This window comes from Cuculus canorus, chromosome 28, assembly GCF_017976375.1.
Source record: "Cuculus canorus isolate bCucCan1 chromosome 28, bCucCan1.pri, whole genome shotgun sequence".
NCBI classification, from domain to species: domain Eukaryota; kingdom Metazoa; phylum Chordata; class Aves; order Cuculiformes; family Cuculidae; genus Cuculus; species Cuculus canorus.
In genome coordinates this window covers 746,411-768,919 of record NC_071428.1, presented here as the reverse complement: position 1 = coordinate 768,919, position 22,509 = coordinate 746,411, and the positions used below count along the sequence as shown (strand labels likewise).

Below are 22,509 nucleotides of genomic sequence, written 5' to 3'. Positions count from 1 at the left end.
GCCCCACGAGCCACAGGAGAGTCCTACAAGCCACATGGGAGCCCCATGAGCCACATGGGAGTCTCACGGGCCACATGGGAGCCCCATGAGCCAAAGGAGAGCCCCATGAGCCACATGGGAGCTCCACAAGCCAAAGGAGAGCCCCATGAGCCACAGGAGGGTCCTACGAGCCACATGGGAGCCCCACAAGCCACATGGGAGCCTCACGAGCCAGAGGAGAGCCCCACGAGCCACATGGGAGCCCCATGAGCCACAGGAGGGTCCTACGAGCCACATGGGAGCCCCACGAGCCACAGGAGGGTCCTATGAGCCACATGGGAGCCCCATGAGCCAAAGGAGAGCCCCACGAGCCACAGGAGAGTCCTACAAGCCACATGGGAGCCCCACGAGACACATGGGACCCCCATGAGGCAAAGGAGAGCCCCACAAGCCACAGGAGAGTCCTATGAGCCACATGGGAGTCTCACGAGCCACATGGGAGCCCCATGAGCCAAAGGAGAGCCCCACGAGCCACGTGGGAGCCCCACGAGCCAAAGGAGAGCCCCACGAGCCACATGGGAGCCCCATGAGCCACATGGGAACTCCATGAGCCACACGGGAGACCCACGAGCCAAAGGAGAGCCCCACGAGCCACAGGAGAGTCCTACAAGCCACATGGGAGTCCCACGAGCCACAGGAGAGCCCCACGAGCCACGTGGGAGCTCCACGAGCCAAAGGAAAGCCCCATGAGCCACATGGGAGCCCAATGAGCCACAGGAGGGTCCTACGAGCCACATGGGAGCCCCACAAGCCACATGGGAGTCTCACAAGCCACATGGGAGCTCCACAAGCCAAAGGAGAGCCCCATAAGCCACATGGGAGCCTCACAAGCCACATCGGAGCCCCACGAGCCAAAGGAAAGCCCCATGAGCCACATGGGAGCCCAATGAGCCACAGGAGAGTCCTATGAGCCACATGGGAGCCCCATGAGCCAAAGGAGAGCCCCACGAGCCACAGGAGAGTCCTACGAGCCACATGGGAGCCTCACGAGCCACATGGGAGCCTCACGAGCCACATGGGAGCCCCACGAGCCAAAGGAAAGCCCCATGAGCCACATGGGAGCCCAATGAGCCACAGGAGAGTCCTATGAGCCAAAGAAGAGCCCCACGAGCCACATGGGAGCCCCACGAGCCACAGGAGAGCCCCACGAGCCACATGGGAGCCTCACGAGCCACAGGAGAGCCCCACGAGCCGCAGCCCAGCGAGCGCCTCCGGCAACTCGCCTACAGCTTGAGGTCAACCTCAGCTTCGAAGCACCTTCAAGGCCGTTCCTGGATCCCGGGGACTTGTGTTCGTCGCACCTCTCTTTGTGGTTTATTTCCAAGAGGGAACGAGGCGGGAGGCTTCGCGGAGGAGCCGCAAGGCAGGAGAGGGCTCGTCCAGCGCCAGAGCATCCGCCGTCGCGCTGCTCCTCCGGGCGTGCGGGGGCGTTTGCTGGGATCTGCTGCTTCCTTCTGCCCTCCAAACGTGACAGAAGCCGTCGGCCTGCGGTGCAAAGGGGGCTCTTTAAAATAGGAAGTGTTCACCAGAACTGGGTTGATTTGGAACGCGGGGTCGTTTCATCGGGGGATGGAGAAAAGGAAGCGTTGGAGCTCGGAGGAAGGAATTTTGGGTGAGAACGGGGAACCTTTCCACTCTTTCAAACACTGGAAATAATAATAATTAAAGAAAAGCCGAGCCCAAAGGGTGTCCCCACCCCTCCCTCCCCGCGCCCACTCTTGCCTTCACATCATGCTCTTCCTGTACTGGGACTGTGAGCTCTGTCTGGGTTTGGAGTCCGACTGTTGCAGTTCCAACTGTTTGTACAGGTCCCTCAACTCCTTGATCTCCTGCAGCACCCTCTTCGCTTGGCTCCAGGTGGAGGAAGCCTCCCCCAGCAGCCTCTCGGATTCCTGCAGGATCCTCTCAGAGTCCGACTTGGAAGTTGAGGAGGAGGAAGTAGAGGTGGTGGTGGTGGTGGTGCTGGTGGTGGTGGTGGTGGAATCCTTGGCCTTCCTCTTGCCTTCCCCGTAGCCCTTCACCTCCGTCAGCAGTTCCTGAGTTTTTTCCAGTTTCAGTGCAACCAATTCTTGGAGCCGGGAGAGCTGCTCGGGCTCCGCCGAAGCGAACTGAGCCTCCAACCCCCTCCTCAGCACCGCCCGGTGCGCCGAAGAGTCCCTCCGGGACAGGATTTCTTCCATGGAGGCACATTTGTTCTTTTCGGAGTGCGAGAGCTTTTTGGGAACCTGGGGCGTGTACATGGTCCCTTTATCCAAGGAGTCATTGCGCTGCCCGGATCTGTCCCACGAGGTCACCTCCCGTCGCGGGAGGCTCCCCGTCCGCCCCTTCTCCGATGACTTGATGTTCTCTGAGTCCGACCGGCGCCGACCGTTGGCGAGATGTGCCACCGACTTGTCCAGGTCCACGCGGAAGCTCTCCTCGCAGGTGCTGTGATCCTCCGGAGAGGCGTCCTCCTCCTGGATCAGGTCGAGGGTCAGCATGCCATCAGAGGTTGAGGTAGATGCCTGGAGGGATGAAGAAGGGCGGTGTCCTCAGAGGAACGGGTATGGCTGTGAGCTTCCCAGTGTCTCTTAGCCCGGGAATCACCAGGGCACCCAACGCATCTCCTGCACCAGGACAGAGAGATGGACCAGGGAGACGACACCCAGACCAGGATGGAGAGATGGATCAGGAATACGACATCCAGACCAGGATGGAGAGATGGACCAGGGAGACAACACCCATACAAGGACATAGAGATGGACCAGATACAACACCCAGACCAGGATGCAAAGACGGACCAGGGGTACAACATCCAGACCAGGAGGCAAAGATGGATCAGGAATACAACATCCAGACCAGGATGGAGAGATGGATCAGGAATACAGCATCCAGACCAGGATGGAGAGATGGACCAGAGATACAACAGCCACACCAGGACACAGAGATGGACCAGATACAACACCCACACTGGGACGCAAAGACGGACCAGGGGTACAACACCCAGACCAGGACGGAGAGATGGATCAGAGATACAACAGCCACACCGGGACGCAAAGACAGACCAGGGGTACAACATCCAGACCAGGAGGCAAAGATGGATCAGGAATACAACATCCAGACCAGGATGGAGAGATGGACCAGAGATACAACACCCACACTGGGACGCAAAGACGGACCAGGGGTACAACATCCAGACCAGGATGCAAAGATGGACCAAGGAGACAACATCCAGACCAGGACACAAAGACGGACCAGGGGTACAACACCCAGACCAGGAGGCAAAGATGGATCAGGGAAACAACACCCAGACCAGGATGGAGAGATGGATCAGGAATACAACACCCAGACCAGGATGCAAAGATGGATCAGGAATACAACATCCAGAACAGGATGGAGAGATGGACCAGATACAACACCCAGACCAGGACACAAAGATGGACCAGATACAACATCCAGACCAGGACGCAAAGATGGACCAGATACAACACCCAGACTAAGACACAAAGATGGAGCAGGGATACAGCCGTGACCAAGCAACAGAGCCCAGATGTGCCGGGCTCCTGGTTCCAGCTGAGCTGCAGCTCAGCGCAGCAGCCTTGGCTGAGCCATGGTGCAGTCGCGTGGCCGAGTTCCGCAGCCGTATGGCTGTTCCCATCAGGAACTTGAGGGAACATTTCACTTTCAGCACCGGGAGAAGGCAGGTCGGTGATGGCAAGCCATCGCTCTGCAGAAGACACCGCCCAAGGCAATGGTCTACAAGAACGGACGGCTGGATCTGATGGCCCAGGGCAGCTCTGGTCTTCTGAACATCTTCAGGCCAGAGCTCAGACGTTCTCTCACCAGACCTCAAAGGTTCTCTCGCCTTTACATCTAAATGGAATGGTCAGAAGGAAACTTTACCTCCGGAGGAATCTGGGTTTGGTTGTACGTACCACAGCCATCAAGTGTCCCCGCGTCGGAGGGCGTCGGGAGTGCTGGATCTTCGCCCTGTCGCGCGTTGGGTGGGCGAGGAAGCTGTCTTCTTCAACAGTGACCTAAGGGGGCAAGAAGACCAGTGAGCGGCTGGGAGGGTGGGAAACACGAGCCGTTCCCAGCTTCTGGAGTTGCCAGACAGAATCATGGGATGGGTTGGGTTGGAAGGGACCTCAAAGCCCATCCAGTCCCACCCCTGCCATGGGCAGGGACACCTCCCACTGGATCACGGGGGCTCCAAGCCCCATCCAACCTGGCCTGGAACCCCTTCTCTTCTCCAGGCTGAACAACTCCAACTCTCTCAGGCTCTCCTCTGCTCCGGCCCTCAGATCATCTCTTGCCCTAACAAGACCCCTAGGACACCTCCAGAGCCACCTGGAACCACTTTAAGGCCTTCCAAGACCCCTCTAGGACCCCCTGGACCCCTCTAGAGACCTCCAGGACCCTTTCAGGACACCCAAGACCACTCTACAGACCACCAGGACCCTTCTAAAGGCCTGAGAACCCTGAACTTCACAACGAGGGTGGGGAGGCCCTGGCCCAGGTTGCCCAGGGAAGCTGTGGATGCCCCTGGAGGGGTTCAAGGTCAGGTTGGATGGGGCTTGGAGCCCCTGATCCAGTGGGAGGTGTCCCTGCCCATGGCAGGAGGTGTGGAATTAGAGGATCTTTAAAGTTCCTTCCAACCATTTGATGATTCTATGGACGCAAACCAGAGTTTGTGGTTCTGGAGTGTTCGTTGGGCTCAACAGGAGGAGAACCACCATCTCCACCTGAGCCAACCCTCGTGCGGAACTGGAATGAGGAAGGGAATGAATTCCCAATGTGCTGGAGCCAAGACTCTATGGGTCTGCCAACCTGCCCACGTGGTGCCGACAGGTCCCGAGGGCCATGGCCGGAGCGGGGCTGGGGTGGGGCTGGCTGAGATGAGCTTACAAAGCCACCCAAGAGGGTGACCTTCTCCTGGAAGGGGAATTTGCAGGGAGTGAGGTGTAGGAATTGAGTCTTAGAGCGTGTCCTGTGTCTCCGCCCTCTGCGCCGCGATGGGATCAGATCTGATTAAGTCGTTCCTGATGATCATCCGTTGAGTCTGTGAAGGTTCCGGTGACCTCCTCCCCTTGAAGCAACCCACAGCGTTGTTTACCGGGCTGCTTTCTGCTCTACAGCTCTTCTTCTGCCCTCACCCTCCCTTTTCTTCACCACAGGGTTCGGTGTCGCCACCAAACAGCGCCGCGGCGGCAGGTGGCCTACGCCGCCCTCGGCTCAACGGAGATGAGGTGGAGCCGAGACGGATCTCAACTGGAGATCCCTTGTCAGGAAGCATTAACATGAGACGGCGTTGAAACGCTCCTTCCAACCGCAGCCCCGGAGACGAGAGGCACAGCCTGCTCCAGGTGATCATTGTCCACATGGGAATAAACCACGTGGGAATGCTCGTATGGATCGAAACCCGCTTTCTGTCAGCTCAGCCACGGCTCTACGTGGGCTTTGTCTCCAGGAGGAGGTTGAACTGATGCTGCTCTGCTCTTCTTCCTGGTAGAACCTGCTTTGCCCAATTGTGGTGGGGCTTTTTTGACCACAAGAGGGGTGAAGCCACCCCGAGGCTGCCCAGGAGGGGAGTCCTCAGCCCTGAAAGGGGTCACAAACCCTGTGGCCGTGGCACTCGGGGACAGAGATCAGTCCCACGGTGCGGTTGGGCTGACGGTTGGGCTCGATGAGCTTGGAGGGTTCTTCCAACCTTCATGATTCCATGATTCTAGTTGGTTCGGGAGTTTCCCGCAGCACTTTGGAAGCGGCAGGAGCTGCTCTGGTTGGGCGGACACGACCTCCAGTTGGTATGTACCGTCCCAGCGTCCTCCCACCGCTGTCCCACAGCGCCTGATGCCTCATCTCTCCGTTCACCCCTTCTTTTTTCCACGGCATGGAGAGCCTGGCTCACCTGGACGTGAGAGGAATCCCTCACGCAGCGCTGAGGCGCCAGGATGACGCCCTCCTGGTTTGACCCTGAAGAGCAGGAAGGGATCTGCAGGGTTTAAATGCCGCTAAGTCCCTTCCTCCAAGGCGAAGCGGCAGAGCGGAGCCTCTCTCGGAGATGGTGGCTCAGGGGAGGGGTGGGCGGGATGAGGAGGGACTGGGGAGGGCGACAGATGGTGCTGTGCTATTAGGGTGCTCAGAAGACAGCGTGGGCCTAGATTGGTTTTCAGTTAATTCCTTAATTCAGTTCCACTACTTAAAGCTCCTTTGCAAACAGGAGCAAAGAGGAGCGCAGTCTCCGATCACCCAGGGTGGAGGCAAAGCTCTCCGGAGCCCCTGGAGACCGTTCTGTGGTTGTAGAGTCATAGAATCATGGGATGGGTTGGGTTGGAAGGGACACTAAAGCCCATCCGGTTCCAACCACAGGCAGGGACACCTCCCACGGGATCAGAGGCTCCAAACCCCATCCAACCTGGCCTGGAACCCCTCCAGGGATGGGGCACCACCACTGCTCTGGGCAACCTGGGCCAGGGCCTCCCCACCCTCACAGGAGAACATTTCTCTCCAAGATCTCATCTCAATCTCCCCTCTTGCAGCTCAAAACCGTTCCCCTCATCCACTCCCTGATCCAGAGCCCCTCCCCAGCTTTCCTGGAGCCCATTCCAGCGCAGGAAGCTGCTCTAAGGTCTCCTCAGAGCCTTCTCTTCTCCAGGCTGAACAACCCCAACTCTCTCAGCCTGTCCTCATACAGAAGGTGCTCTCAGCCCTCGGATCATCTCCATGGCCTCCCCTGGATCCGTTCCAAGAGTTCTGTGTCTTTCCTGGCTTGGAATTCCACCATCCAGTCCCACCGTCCCTGCCTGAGGAAGGCATCTCACTGGGTTTGGCTGTGACAGAGCAGCTGCTGCCCCTTCCCTTTGCTCCACGTTAATCCCGAGCCTGGGAGGATCCGCCTATCCCGGACCCTCTGGAGACCCCACTCCATGGGTCTTGTGGCCAACTTTGGGCGCAGCCCCTAAAAACCTCGGTGGCTTTGCTCTCCGTTGAAACGGAGGGGTCAGGAGTGGTGGCTGCGGACTTAATCCTTCACCCACGGTTAAATCGGAGGCGACGGAGCCGATCTCAGGCCCTCGGTCCCGCTCACCTCGTCTAGGATGCGGTTTTTAGCACGGGTGATGGCGGAGTTGAGGGCGTTAATCCAGGACTCTTTCTCTTCTGGACTCACGGCCAGGAAGATCAGGTTTGGTGCCTACAAAAGAGGGATTTCAGGTCAGTGCCGGGGACTGAGCTCGCACAGAGATGCTTTCACGTGGGCACTGCTCCCAGAAATCCTGCACGGCCCTTCCAGAGCTGATCCTCCCGTCCTGCCCCACACTCTCTGCTCTGGGTCCTCCCAGCACTCAGCTTTTCCCCCCAAAGCTGCGTTCCACCTTCACGTCCCTCATGGCTGCGGCTCCTTCTTCCCCTCTCTGCCCTTCCACCCCCAGCCGGGATTTTGCCGTCCTCGAGCGGTGACGCAGCCGTTCCGGGAACCTCCTGCTCATGTATTTATCCAGAGAGTCATAGAATGGGTTGGGTTGGAAGGGACCTTAAGGATCATCCAGTTCCAACCCCTCTGCCATGGGCAGGGACACCTCCCGCTGGATCAGGGGCTCCAAAGCCCCATCCAACCTGGCCTGGAACCCCTCCAGGGATGGGGCACCACCACTGCTCTGGACAACCTGGGCCAGGGCCTCCCCACCCTCATCATGAAGAAATTCCTCCTCATGTCCAGTCTAACTCTGCCCCTCTCCAGTTTATCCCCATTCCCCCTCGTCCCATCCCCACAGCCTTTATGAACAGCCCCTCCGCAGCTTTCCTGGAGCCCCTTCAGGTACTGGAAGGTCACTCTGAGGTCTCCTCGGAGCCTTCTCTTCTCCACAACCCCAACTTCTCACAGCATCCTCGGAGCCTCCTCTGGACCCGTTCCAACAGCTCCATCTCCTCCTTCTGTTGAGGATTCCAGAACTGTCCCCAATCCTCCCGCTGAGGTCTCCCCAGAGAGGAGCAGAGGGGCAGAATCCCCTCCCTCCCTGCTGGCCGCGCTTCTCTTGATGCAGCCCAGGACACGGTTGGTTTCTGGGCTGGGAGCGCACGTTGCGGCTCCTGTCGAGCTTCTCCTCGACCAGCACCCCAAGTCCTTCTCCTCGGGGCTGCTCTCTTATGTGCAGTCTAAATCACCGACTGGGGCGGTGCAGATGGTTTCCCTTCTCTCCTTTCTCTCACTTTTTCCTCAGACGCGATAGAATCACGTAAACATCAGGTTGGAAAAGACCTTTAAGATCATCATCTCCAACCATCCCCGTCCACTATTAAACCATGTCCCCAAGCACCTCATCTCCCACCTTTTAAACCCCTCCAGGGATGGGGACTCAACCACCTCCCTGGCAGCCGTTCCAGGGTTTGAGAACCCTTTCGGTGAAGGAATTTTTCCTGATGTCCAATCTAAACTTCCCCGGACGCAGCTCGAGGCCGTTCCCTCTCGTCCATCTCCTCTCACTGGGGAGAAGAGACCAACACCCGCCTCTCTGCAACCTTTCGGGTGGTTCTGGAGAGCAATAAGGTCTCCCTCAGCCTCCTCTTCTCCAGCTGAACACCCCCAGGACCCTCAGCCGCTCCGCATAACTGTGTCCTCCAGCCCCATCCCAGCTCCGTTCCCTCCTCCGGATGCGCTCCAGGACCTCAAGGTCTTTTTTTGGCCCCAAAATGAACTCATTTCAAACCCTGAGACACAAACTCGTGGGGTGACCGCAGCTGCGGAGCGGAGCGTACCGTGTTTCCTGGCTGCCTGGAGTGGGCGAGGGTGAATTTGCTGTGGTTCTTTTTGCTTCTGCTTTTGGACTTCCTGAGCTCTTCGCATTTCTCATAATCGCTCAGGTCGAACGCTTCCTGGAGGGTTTTTTCATCCTTTACCTACAAAGAAAGAAAGAAAACAAAACCCCACCGAAAATGAAACTGCGGCCTTGCAGATGTCAGGGAGGTTCGCAGTGCGATAGCTTTGAGTGGAGCATCTTCTGGGAAGAGGTGGGACGTGTTCTGGACCACGGGGTGAGGCACTGGCCAGGGTTGCCCAGAGAATCATAGAATCATGGAATGGTTTGGGTTGGAAGGACCTCAAAGCCCATCCAGACCCACTCCCTGGAACATCTCCCACCGGATCAGGGGCTCCAAGCCCCATCCAACCTGGCCTGGAACCCCTCCAGGGATGGGGCACCACCACTGCTCTGGGCAACCTGGGCCAGGGCCTCCCCACCCTCACAGGAGAACATTTCTCCCCAAGATCTCACCTCAATCTCCCCTCTTGCAGCTCAAAACCATTCCCCTCATCCTCTCCCTGATCCAGAGCCCCATCCCTGGAGGTTCCAGGCGAGGTTGGATGGGGCTCGGAGCCCCTGATCCTGTGAGAGGTGTCCCTGCCCGTGGTTGGAACTGGATGGGCTTTGAGGTCCCTTCCAACTCAACCCATCCCATGATTCTGTGATATTTAGAAGGAGAAATCCCCATCTCTTGGCTTAATTCCTGCTTTGCTGAGGGTTCCTTCAGGAGACAACGTCCTCTTCCACCCGCAAAGCTCCTGACCCCGGGCTGAACTCCCTGTGGGTGTGATCTGACACAGGGTTTATGCTCATGGACTCTCCAAACGAGCAGGATTCACCGCAGGATCCTGCCCGGAGGAGGCTCTACGGAGGCAGGAGATGCCGGAGGAGGTGGGCTCTGCTCCGCTGCTTGGGAGGGACGATCCCGTTGGCGCTCGTTGCTTTCCTGGAGGCAACACAACAAAAGTTGGAAGGATAAAGCTTAGCACTCCCTATTCTTAACCCGGTTGGTACGACAGCAGCTCATCCGCGGGGTGGATGGAGCACGACCCGTCCCGGATTCCCGACACCCAACGGCCAATCCCACATCCCGGGGTTCCTTTTGGCCGCTCCTTGGGCAGCTGGGAATTCATGGGAGGCTTCGGGAAGGTGGCGCTGGGCCAGAAGAAGAGCTCGGCTGCCACTCTGCAGCTTCTACAACGCTCGGCTTTTCCCAAGTCCATTCCCCAATGTTTTCTGACTCCTCTACAGCGCGACGGGCACACGGCTACGGAGAAAGGCGAATCATGGAACTGTGGAATTACGGAGGTTGGAAAAGCCCTCTGAGCTCATCCAGTCCGGCTGTGGGACTGTCCCCAGGTGCCACGGCCACACGGTTTGTGACCCCCTCCAGGGTGGGGACTCCCCCAGTGCCCCGAGCAGCCTCAGCCAGGGCTTCACCACTCTGTCAGTGAAGGAACTGTTCCCAAGATCCAATCTAATCCTATCCTGGCACAACCTGAGGCTGTTCTCTCTCATCCCATCGCTTGTTCCATGGCAGCAGAGCCCGACTCTCGCCTGGCTCCAACCCGGAGCTGCTCAGAGCGATGAGGTCTCCCCTCAGCCTCTGCTTCTCCAGACTAAACACCCCCAGAGCCCTCACTGCTCCCACAACCCCTGTTCTCCAGCCCCTTCCCAGCTCCGTTCCCTTCTCCGGACACACTCCAACCCCTCAAGGTCTTTCTTGGAGTGAGGGACCCAAAACTGAACCCAGAATTCGAGGATTTGAGTCCAGGGGGATGACCCCATCCCTGGTCCTGGTGGCCACCCCACGGCTGATCCCACCCATGCTCCTGGTGGCCACCTCACGCCCACCTGGGCCACTGCCGGCTCATGGTCAGCTGCTGTTGACCAACACCCCCAAGGCCTTTCTTGCTGAGCAGCTTTCCAGCTGCTCTTCCCCACATCTGGAGCCGTGTGGGGTTGTTGTGGCCCCAGAGAAGGACCCAACACGGAGCCGCGTTGGTGTCTTTGGCACAGGGTGGAAGCAGTTTCATCCTCGGTGTTGTCCCGCGACAGCCAACCCTGACCTGAAGGTGCCGTTGCTCCAGGGACACGTGGAGCGAAGAAGAGGACTCCGAGCCCATCTCCTGACTGTCCCAGGAAGGAGGGAGTGGGGATGGCAGAGTCTTTGCTTTTGCGCCTCTGCTCAGGGCAGAGCTGCAGCAGACTCAAATCCATGTCAATCCGCTTAATCCGACTCCAGTCGGGGTCATTACGGGCTGAGATCTGCAGTCGGAGTGCCCCAATGCCGGAGAGGCAGATGGTGCTGGAATCTGAGCTCCTGGGTTTCTTGAAGGGTCTCCATTCCATTTAAGTCGTTCCCTCCCTGGTTTGGGAAGCACTGAAGGGATTCCCTGTAATTTTGGCACAGGAGGGTACATAAAGGCTGATGAAAGCGCTGCTCCCGACAGGGAGCGAAGGGAGAGGACGAGGGGGATGGGTTTGAGCTGAAGGAGGGGAGATGGAGATGAGATCTTAGGGAGAAAATCTTCATTTCGAGGATTTTGCCCAGAGCAGTGGTGGTGCTCCATCCCTGGAGGGGTTCCAGGCCAGGTTGGATGGGGCTTGGAGCCCCTGATCCGGTGGGATGTGTCCCTGCCCATGGCAGGGGTGGCACTGGATGGGATTTGAGGTCCCATTCAACTCAAATAATCTCATAGCTCCATGATTTTCACTTGACATCAACCAGAACCCTGAAATCCCATCCCTGGAGGGGTTCAAGACCACATTGGATGGGGTTTGGAGCCCCTGATCCAGTGGGAGGTGATCCAGAGGTGGCACTGGATGAGCTTCGCGGTCCCTTCCCACCCAAACCACGCTATGGTTCTACTCAGAGACCTGGACAACCCGACCGGTTGGCTTTGAGTAACAACAACGGTTCCCCCTCTTCCCTTTTTTCCTTCCGTGTCCCGAGTTTCTCCTGAGGAACTGACGCTTCTGGCAGCCCCGGAATCCATGGCTTATTTCTGCTCCTAACAGCAGCCGCTGAGACGTCTCGCGCTCCGAATCCCCTCACTCCGTACCCTCTCCAGGCATTTCTAATTGGCTTTGATCTCTTCCCAGCACCATCCCGCAGTCCCACCTCTTTCCCAGAATCTTGGCTGAACTCAGCCCTTTCATTTCCAGCAGGAAAAGCTGATGCCGGTGAGCCCCAGCGGTGACGCCGCGGCTCCCGTCCTCGCTCCAGATGTTCGCTCATGAAGGTCACTGGGGCTTCCCCGGCCCTCCCCTTTCCCCTCATGGACTCTGCGCCGGGAGCTCCTGGGAACGGGGATTTGGACGCCTCTCCTCGAGGAGCGCCTGCGGGAGGACGCAGGAAGGGTGGGTGTAAGGGGGTCAGAGAAACCCCTACGGGTGTAGCGGGTTCTTCCCACTGGGATCAACGAGCGCCGCGGCTCCCCACGGAGCCCCAACGACACGAACGGCGCATCACATCCACCAACGCAACGCGGGCGCCTGTGGAGCAGTTAAAACCATGGAATCATGGAGCCGTAAGGGCGGAGAATCATGGAACCATGGAATGGGTTGAGTTGGAAGGGACCTCAAAGCCCATTCAGTTCCAACCACGGGCAGGGACACCTCCCACTGGATCAGGGGCTCTGAGCACCATCCAACCTGGCCTGGAACCCCTCCAGGGATGGGATCTCAGGGTTCTGGCTGACGTCAAGTGAAAATCATGGAGATATGAGATTATTTGGGTTGAATGGGACCTCACAGCCCATCCGGTGCCATCCCTGCCATGGACAGGAACATCTCCCGCTGGATCAGGGGCTCCAAACCCCATCCAACCTGGCCTGGAACCCCTCCAGGGATGGGGCAGCCACCGCTGCTCTGGGCATCCTGGGCCAGGACGTCCCCATCCTCACAGCAAAATATTTCTCCCCAAGATCTCATCTCAATCTCCCCTATTGCAGCTCAAACCCCTTCCCCTCATCCTCTTCTTGCCCTTCACTGATCCAGAGCCCCTCCACAGCTCTCCTGGAGCCCTTTTCAGCACTGGAAGCTGCTCTAAGGTCTCCTTGAAGCCTTCTCCAGGCTGAACAACCCCAACTCTCTCAGCCTGTCCTCGGACGGGAGGTGCTCCAGCCCTTGGATCATCCTCGGAGCCTCCTCTGGACCCATTCCAACAGCTCCATCTCCTTCTTCTGTTGAGGATTCCAGAACTGGCCCCAATCCTCCAACCCTTGGATCATCTCCATGGCCTCCTCTGGACCAACAGCTCCGTGTCCTCCCTGTGCTGAGGACTTCAGAGCTGCACACAGGCTCCAGGTTGGGTGTCACCAGAGCGAAGCAGAAGGACAATTTCTCCTGTGTGAGTGCTCCTTGGCAGCACTCTGGGATGGTTTAATTAACCATCCCTCAATTAACCATCCCTCAATTAACCATCCCTCAATTAACCATCCCTCGATTCTCTTGCTGACAGAGGGTTAAAATTTCCTCCCTCGTGAAGTCATCACCTCCAGCAGCTCTGAACCTCTCCGATTCTGTTCACAGAGGTTTGGAGCGATGGGACGAGGGGCAATGGGGACAACCTGGAGAGGGGCAGGTTTAGAGTGGACATAAGGAGGAATTTCTTCACCGTGAGAGTGGGGAGACATTGGCCCAGGTTGCCCAGAGCAGTGGTGGTGCCCCATCCCTGGAGGGGTTCCAGGCCAGGTTGGATGGGCCTTGGAGCCCCTGGTCCAGTGGGAGGTGTCCCTGCCCATGGGTGGAATTGGATGGGTTTTGGGGTCCCTTCCAACCCAAACTATTCTCTGATTCTATCATGACTTTATGACTCTGATTCAGACCAGGGCTGAGTCCGGGGCCAAACCAGGAGAGAAGCAGAAGCGCAGTCACTCCATTAAGGCAAAGCCCTGCAGTTTTCCGAAGACAAAGGAAAATCACAAGACACGGAGTGTAACGTATCCACGAGACATTCAAGAGGTCACAACACTGCTTGGGGTGCAACCGGACACCTACAGGGTCTCGGTGAAGCTGAATATCCAAGCATGGGCAGCTCGGGGTTGGAAGCAGCCGGCGCGTTCCTCTTGCAAGGCAAGAGGGAAGTCTCACTTCTCCAAACTGAGCGGTTCCACCAGCCCAGAAGGGACAGGAACTTCTGCAGAGCTGAGCTGCACCGACAACAGGAACCCGCGTGAGCTCAGGCAGTGGGGACAGGGCTGGAGGGTGATGCGGTGATGGGTTTCATGCCCTGTCCTGGTGGCTCCTGGTGGCTCCGTGTTCCTCACAGTTCCCCGGCTGCACAAGGTGGGAACTGCGCGGCTTTAGTCTGCAAGGGAACTGGAAGAAGAAATTCCAGGAGCACTGGGAGAGTTTCAGGTGTTATGAGTGACAGAGAGCTGCAAAATTGTCCCTCGGTCCAAGAAAGACCTTAAGGGGTTGGGGGGCATCCAGAGAAGGGAACGGAGCTGAGGAAGGGGCTGCAGAACAGGGGTTGTGGGAGCAGTGAGGGCGTTGGGGCTCTCATAGAATCATAGATTCATGGAATGGGTTGGGTTGGAAGGGACCTCAAAGCCCATCCAGTTCCAACCGTGGGCAGAGACACCTCCCGCTGGATCAGGGGCTCCAAATCCCATCCAACCTGGCCTGGAACCCCTCCAGGGATGGGGCACCACCACTGCTCTGGACAACCTGTTCCAGGGCCTCCCCACCCTCATGGTGAAGAAATTCCTCCTCATGTCCAGTCTAAACCTGCCCCTCTCCAGTTTATCCCCATTCCCCCTCGTCCCATCCCCACAGCCTTTATGAACAGCCCCTCCGCAGCTTTCCTGGAGCCCCTTCAGGTACTGGAAGGTCACTCTGAGGTCTCCTCGGAGCCTTCTCTTCTCCAGGCTGAACAACCCCAACTCTCTCAGCCTGTCCTCGGACGGGAGGTGCTCCAGCCCTCGCAGCATCCTTGGAGCCTCCTCTGGATCCGTTCCAACAGCTCCATCTCCTTCTTCTGTTGAGGATTCCAGAACTGGCCCCAATCCTCCCGCTGAGGTCTCCCCAGAGAGGAATAGTCTGGAGAAGAGGAGGCTGAGGAGAGACCTCGTTGCTCTGTGCGAGGAGGAGGTTGGAGCCAGGCAGGGGTCGGTGAAGAGATGGGATGAGAGGAAACATTCCTCGAGTTGTGCCACCACTGCCCTGGGCAGCATTCACCGCTCTGTCGGTGAAAGAATCTTTCCCAATATTCAGTTTAAACCTCCTCAGGCACAACTTGAGGCCGTTTCCTCTCATCCCATCTCTTGTTCCGTGGGAGCAGAGCCCAACCCTGGGAGCTCCGACCTCCTTCTGGGAGCTGTGAAGAGCAATGAGGTCTCCCCTCAGCCTCCTCTTCTCCAGCTGAACACCCCCAGAGCCCTCACCGCTCCCACAACCCCTGTTCTCCAGCTCCTTCCAACTCCATTCCCACCTCTGGATGCGCTCCATGACCTCGAGGTCTTTCTTGGAGTGAAGGGCCCAAAACTGAACCCAGGATTTGCGATGCGCCTCACCAAGTGCGGGAGAACGATCCCTTCTCTGCTCCTGCTGATCACCCCATGGCTGAGATGGACACTTTGGACGCTGCGTTGAACGCGCACACTCACACTCACACTCACACTCACACACCGCCTTCCGGGCAGAGCCCTGACGGCGCCAGAACCAACGAGGACGGAGCGCCGTCGGCTTTTCAAGGGCTCTTGTGCTCATTGAGCTTTTGGTAGCAAACAAGAAGAGGTTGAAGGAAACGCCGAGAAGCGTTTCCTCATCAACGTCTCCTCATCGCAGCGCCCGTGAGTGCGCCCTGGACGGCTCTGGGCTTCCCGAGGGGAAGCGGTGGGAGCCCGGCTGTGTCCGCGCTCTCCGACTGCGGATCCAGAGCGAAGCAACGACGACGCCGGGCGAGAAACCAGAGAGCAACGACCAAAAACGTGCGAGGGAGGAGGGAACCGGTGAGGAGGGTCAGAGGGAGAGAGGGCAAAGACGGACCCTGAGGAGGTGGTGGTGCACTCAGATCCCTTCAGCACCTCTCGCCTCGTGTGTTCCTGCCCTGAAAGCTTTGTTGGGTCAACGACCGAGGGTGAAAGAAGAGGGGGGACTGCATGAGTTCATAGAATCACAGAATGGGTTGGGCTGGAAGGGATCTCAAAGCCCATCCGGTTCCAACCACGGGCTGGGACACCTCCCACTGGATCAGGGGCTCCAAAGCCCCATCCAACCTGGCCTGGAACCCCTCCAGGGATGGGATCTCAGGGTTCTGGTTGATGTCAAGTGAGAATCATGGAGATATGGGTTGGAAGGGACCTCAAAGCCCATCCAGTGCCACCCCTGCCATGGGCAGGGACACCTCCCACTGATCAGGGGCTCCAAAGCCCCATCCAACCTGGCCTGGAACCCCTCCAGGGATGGGGCAGCCACCACTGCTCTGGGCAACCTCTTCCAGGGCCTCCCCACCCTCACAGCAGAACATTTCTCCCCAGGATCTCATCTCAATCTCCCCTCTTGCAGCTCAAAACCTTTCCCCTCATCCTCTCCCTGATCCAGAGCCCCTCCCCAGCTCTCCTGGAGCCCTTTCAGCACTGGAAGCTGCTCTAAGGTCTCCCCAGAACCTTCTCCTCTCCAGGTTGAACACCCCCAATTCTCAGCCTGTCCTCATACAGGAGGTTCTCCAGCCCTTGGATCATCTCCATGGCCTCCTCTGGACCAACAGCTCCATGTCCTCCCTGTGCTGAGGACTCCAGAGCTGCACACAGGGCTCCAAGTGGGTCTCCCAGAGCGGAGCAGAGGGGCAGGATCCGTCCCTCCCTGCTGCTCCCACGGCTCTGGATGAGCCCACATTGCCGGTTCCTCTGGAGCTTCTCCTCCCCACCACCCCGAGCCCTCTTCCCCAGCGCTGCTCCCCGTCCGTTCTGCACTCAGCCTGGATTTGCGCTTGGGTTTGCCCCCAGCCCCGTGCAGGACCCCCAAGGTTGAACCTCCTGAGGGTCACACAGGTCCTCTCCAACCTGGTTGGGTCCCTCTGGAGTTGGTGGAGGAGGACGAATCCCTGCTCCGAGCCGCAGTGTCCAGCCTGGAGCTCGGCTGGAGGGGCACAAGGCTGTGGGTCGATGCCCCAACCAAAGAGCATCGCTTGGCCCTTGTTTTTCTTTTCCAGGTGCATCGGCTCAGCTGATAAAGTACATTTTCTCTCCTTGGTTTCTGCCCACACTTCCACCCACGCGAAGGAGACCCTTCAGTCTCCTCTCCAACCCAGATCAGCAACTGAGAAAGCACTTGGAATCCCAGCAGGAATCAGCGGGCGATTCCCCTTCCCGGACTCCGCGTGCATTAGGGATGATGGGATGGATCATCCCCAGACGGAGGAGTTCAGGCAGAAGCGAAGAAAGGTCTTGTTTGGATCCATGTAGGGAGGAACTGAGGAGAGCATCCAGAAGTCCTGGGGTTCTCCGGAAGGACAGGGAGAGCCCGGGAGCCGCGTTGTCCCTCTTCAGCAGCCCTGGAGCAGCCGCTGAGCTTGAGAGGAGCCGACAGGGAACGCGGAGGTTAAGAGGAGAGTTAACCCCTGAGCTCCATCTCCAAACCCACGCGGCTCCGGCGGCTTTGGTGGAGCAAAAATAATCCATAGCAGAGGAGGGCTTTGATCTTCGCAGTTGAGGTTCCTCTCCCATCGCTGCAGAAACCGCGTTGTCTGCGGCGGCCGTTTCACCGGAGTTTTCTATTCCCACGCTCCCACTATTGAATTCTCCCTCCGGCTGCATCCATAGAATCATGGGATCATCAGGGTTGGAAAAGCCCCCAAGATCATCCGGTCCAACCCACCGAGGGGCCAAATCCTGTCCCCGAGCGCCACGGCCACGCGGTCCATGACCCCTCCATGGTGGCGACTCCGTGAGTGCCCTGAGCAGCCTCGGCTTTCCATGGAGGAATCTTTCCCAACAACCCAACCCAAACCTTCCTGGCCCAACTCGAGGCCATCCTGTGTCCCACCCGGCTCCTGCCCCACCGACGCGGCACAGAGCCCCTCGTACGGCTCATCCATCCGCTCCCCTCCGGCATAATCTGTGGTGTGGAAAACCAAAAGGGCTCCATCCGCGGAAAACCGCGGCGGATAAAACCGTGTGCGGCGGATAAAACCGGGAGAGCGGTGGGAAGGAGGATCCAGAGCCTCGTGCTGCGGGATGTTCCTCCAGCAGGATCCTCCTGAGGGATCTTCATGCTCTGGGATGACCCTCCTGAGCGATCTTCACGCTCTGGGAATGATCCTCCTGAGGGATCTTTATGTCCTGGGAATGATCCTCCTGAGGGATCTTCATGTTCTGGGATGATCCTCCTGTGGGATCTTCATGCTCTGGGGTCTTCATGCCTTGGGATCTTTGTGCTGTGGGATGCTCACACTGTGGGGTCCTCACGTTATGAGACCCTCATGCTGTGGGATCCTCATCCTGTGGGATCCTCGTCCTGTGGGATCCTCATGCTGTGGGACCTTCACGCCACGGGATGCTCCTCCAGCGGATGCTCCTGCTGAGGGATGCTCATCCCGCAGGATCTTTATGCCGCCGGATGCTCTCACTGCGGGATCCTCACACTACGGGACCCTCATCCTGTGGGATCCTCACTCCACGGGATGCTCCTCCGGTGGGATCCTCACTCTGTGGGACACTCCTCCGGTGGGATCCTCACTCCACGGGATGTCCCTCTGGTGGGATCCTCACTCCGCGGGACGCCCCTCCGGTGGGATCCTCACTCCGCGGGATGCCCACACTGGGAGACGCTCACACTACGCGATCCTCACGCCAGGGGATCCTCGTGCCGTGGGATCCCCATCCTGTGGGACGCTCAAACCCATCCAGACCCTCATCCAGACCCTCACGGGGAGCATCGCCGGCCACGAACCCCGCCAGGGCAGATCCCGGCGCGCCGCGTGCAGCCTGGCTTTGCCGAGGAATACGGACCCAGCGTGTGCAGGCACCTCCTGCTTTGAAATTCCCAGCGATGCCTCCCCAGATCCTTCCTTCCCGCGGGCATCCCTCAGCGCACACGCACCGCCAGACGTCGGCTCCACAGCCGCAGCTCTGCTCGGCCCCAGATTCTTCCATATAAAGACAGCGGCGGCCGCCGCGGGTTATTTCTGGCCGTTCACACGCGGCCTCGGCCGCACACGCACCGGGGTTTTTCCCAGCTGAAAAAACACACGGATGCTTCCCTGGAGCAAATACCAGCGCCGCTTGCTCCGTACCGTCACCATCCCGGGCTCTGAGAGCACAGATATTCCATCTACCTGGATAGATTTGGGAGGAAGGGATGGACGGACATCCCGTACATCATTCCTGCATGAGTACATCCCTTCCTGCACATCATTCCTGCACAAATATCCCTTCCTGCACATCACATCATTCCCTGCGCATCATTCCCTGCTTCTTGGCCAAACAGAATCTTTGCTCTCAGTTTATTCCCTGGAGTTCAAAAGTATCGGAGAGGCATCTCCGGAGATCCCAGCGGTGCCACAGTCCTCATCAATCCAGTTACGGACTCTGGAAAACACTTGTTTTCCCGGGAAGGATGCAGACCGCTTCCCATCAAAGGGAGGTTTCCCACAGTCTGGTGTCGAGGGGCTCCCTGGAAGTGCCCTTTCCCTGCGGATCTTCCCCCTCGCAGCATCCATCCCGTTCCCAGTCCCATCCCAGCAGCTCCCACTGTGCCGGATGCAGCTCGATCCAAAGCCACCGCTCTTTGGGGCTGTGGTTACCAGGTTTTGGCTCAAAAAGTCCAAACTCCACTTCGACCCGAGTTAACCGGATGGTTTCGCTCCATCCGTGCTTCTGTCTCGCTCTGGACGGGAACCCCGGGACTACAAATCCATGGATCAGGATTGGCAGAACACAAAGCAGCAGATACAGCCCTTCCAGGCAGGAAATCCCTCTCCCTGGCAGCTCCCGGGATCTGCTCTGCAGCCCCAGACATGCGCCCCACGCCGCGGCCGGGAACCGGACCGGTCACATCCATCTCACTTTCCTCATCGCATCATCATTTATCCCATCCTGGAGGGGTTCCAGGCCAGGTTGGATGGGGTTTGGAGCCCCTGATCCAGTGGGAGGTGTCCCTGCCCATGGCAGGGGTGGGACTGGATGGGCTTTGAGGTCCCTTCCAACCCAAATAACCTCATATCTCCATGATTCTCACTTGACATCAACCAGAACCCCCAGATCCCATCCCTGGAGGGGTTCAAGACCACATTGGATGGGGTTTGGAGCCTCCCCTGATCCAGCGGGAGATGTCCCTGCCCATGGCAGGGGTGGCACTGGATGGGCTTTGAGGTCCCTTCCGACCCGAATCATCTCATATCTCCATGATTCTCACTTGACATCAACCAGAACCCTGAGATCCCATCCCTGGAGGGGTTCCAGGCCAGGTTGGATGGACTTTGGAGCCCCTGATCCAGTGGGAGATGTCCCTGCCCATGGCAGGGATGGCACTGGATGGGCTTTGAGGTCCCTTCCAACCCAACCCATCCCATGGTTCTATAGCTACATCCACAAACTCATCAGAGTTTGGGTGTTTGCCGTCTCTAATCTCGTCGTTCCGCCTCCGAACCCGCAGCCAACATTCATCCCCCCACATCTCTCCCCAGTTTGGAGCCCCCCGGAGCTCATCGGAACGCCGACACGCGGCTCAGTCCTGACCTCTCGGCTATTTCTGTGTCCCAACCCCCCCCGGATCCACCCGCCCTTTGCCCCACGACTCCTTCAGCCTCTCAAGCGAATTATCGTCTCTCCGGGTTCTAAACGGATCAGGGCGATGGGTAACCACGCATCCCACCGGCACGCGATGCCCGGCACGGAACAACCTCCGCTCCTACGAGGAAACTCGCCTGGATCCATGTTTTCACCCCAAAACGCCCCATCCTGACACCAACGCGGCTCCGAACGCCACCAGCGCTGCCTCTGGAGTTTAAAGGGCTCGGAGGGAGGAGCTGCTGCCAGGGAATTCCTTCCTGATGGATTTATCCAGACAAAAAAAAGCCAAAGGGGAGGTTTTGGAAGGAAGCCGGATCCCATCCTGACCACCACATCCCAATAACTCCGTTAGAAACACCGCCGGCGATGCCGAGCGGGAGGAGCCGGGACACGGATTCGGGGTTGGATCCGTGGTTGAATTCCCTCATTGCCCCTTTTGGTGAATAAAGGAAAGAAAGGATCCATAAATGGCTCAATTCCCGCTTGGGAGAGTGCGGTTATTCCCAAACGGAGCAACCGCACGGGGGAACGGAACCCTCGTGGGGCTGAACGGCGGCGGAGAGGCTTTAATCCCTCCCTAAACGAATCCTTCCGTGTGTTCAACACCGGGAAAATGTCACCCAGACGGCTTTGTCTGGGAATTCCGGGCTTGCCACCCGGATTCCTCAAGGAAAAGGAGCCCCCGGCTGCGATGGGAAGGGGTGGAGAGGAGGAAAAAGGGGGATGGGAGAGGGCAAAGAACCAGAGTTTACCTCTTTCTCCGAGACGTAGAGCTGATCCCCTTTCAAAACCACATAACGGTTCTTCCAGATCTCCCGAAAAATGCCTTTCCCACAATATTTCCGCACCCAACCGACCTTCTCCGGCTGCACCGGCGGCTGCGTCCCATCCTGTGGCCCCTGCCACAAAGGGAGAGAGAAGAAAACAGGGTGGGAAAACATTATTCCCGGTTTTCCTCTCCTTCTTTGCCCAAGTTTCGCCTCCGTGCCTCCGGCTCCGCTGGCCGGGATGCGCTCCGCTCGCTCCCCATGGATTTTCCCGCTGTTGGAGGTGAAGGAATAACAATAAAACCTCGGGGACGAGGCAGGAATCAGCGTTTCACCCTCCGGGCGTTATATAAAGCTGTTCCGCTCCGCACAGCGCGGATTCGCCCGTGGGAAGAGGAAGGGGGGGGGGGGAGAGGATTTAAAGCAGAAAAAGGCAAAAAAAAAATGGGGTTTTTTTTGGAGCTTTGGAATCCCAGAGGTGGAATCTCCGGGTGGGTTTCTCGCTCCAATTCCTCAGGGATCGGATTCCGAGCCGGCACCGAGTGACGGAGACTCAGCGGTTCATCGCTTCCTCGGGATGAAAACCACCGCCTGCGTCGCTCCGAAGAGAATTCCCGGTGGATTCGGGGTGGTGGGAGGGAAGTGGGCAGTGGTGAGGGTGAAGCCGGCGTTGGATTTGGGTTTGTTTCGATCCCGTTGGGGGTTGGATTTGCCGGGAGACGCAGAGGGAATGGGATGAAGGAGGGATGGAGAGCCGAGTCCCCGACCCCGAGCATCCCGAGCATCCCGAGCATCCCGAGCCCCTCATCCCTCCATCCCGTCCCGCTCACCCTCTTGGCAGGATTGGTTTTCTTCATCATTCCTCTCCGCGCCGGAGGGAGACGAGGGCAGAGAGGGGCTCCGTCGGCCTCTGCTCGGCAAGAAAGAAGGATGCTCCGAGAATTCCCGCTGTCCTGGCGCTCGGCAGCCCGAGGCCGGGGGGGGTGGGGGTGGGTTACGCGGAGCCCGGGGCGTGGGGCCCCCCGTCAGCCCCCACCATGGCGGGGTTCCCTCTGCGCTGCCCCGGGAGCCGCTGCTCCGCTCGAGCGGCGCGATGACGTGGGGCGCACGGCGGAGGCCAAGCGCGGCCCACGAGGGGCGTTCGGCTTTGTCTCTGTCTGACGGCGACGCCACGGGATGGGG

The 22,509-nt window shown here is 58.5% G+C and overlaps 1 protein-coding gene across 2 annotated transcripts; it reads right to left on the bottom strand.

Annotated features, from left to right (window-relative positions):
* Positions 1 to 1,154: 1,154 nt before the first annotated feature.
* Positions 1,155 to 22,405, bottom strand: PLEKHO1 (pleckstrin homology domain containing O1). 2 transcript variants are annotated; one of them, XM_054051227.1, is made up of 7 exons: positions 22,158 to 22,405; positions 21,313 to 21,459; positions 8,776 to 8,916; positions 7,109 to 7,213; positions 3,954 to 4,055; positions 1,762 to 2,543; positions 1,158 to 1,524 (listed from the first exon to the last, which is right to left on the bottom strand). In XM_054051227.1, the coding sequence occupies exons 1-6, from the start codon at positions 22,185 to 22,187 to the stop codon at positions 1,764 to 1,766; spliced, it is 1,305 nt and encodes a 434-aa protein (XP_053907202.1). In that variant the 5' UTR covers positions 22,188 to 22,405; the 3' UTR covers positions 1,158 to 1,524; positions 1,762 to 1,763. The 2 variants fall into 2 exon arrangements, with proteins under 2 accessions (XP_053907203.1, XP_053907202.1); XM_054051228.1 differs by lacking the exons at positions 21,313 to 21,459; positions 22,158 to 22,405 and adding an exon at positions 11,944 to 12,161 and having other exon boundaries at positions 1,155 to 1,524.
* Between the last annotated feature and the right edge of the window lie 104 nt (positions 22,406 to 22,509).

Bases quoted from the DNA above. Each gene is read 5' to 3' on its own strand.
- PLEKHO1 (XM_054051227.1), bottom strand. From the start codon at position 22,187: ATGATGAAGAAAACCAATCCTGCCAAGAGG. The intron at 8,917-21,312 runs GTAAACTCTGGT...CTTTCTTTGTAG, and splicing joins TCTACGTCTCGGAGAAAGAG to GTAAAGGATGAAAAAACCCT. The intron at 4,056-7,108 runs GTGAGCGGGACC...TTGCCCCCTTAG, and splicing joins AAAACCGCATCCTAGACGAG to GTCACTGTTGAAGAAGACAG.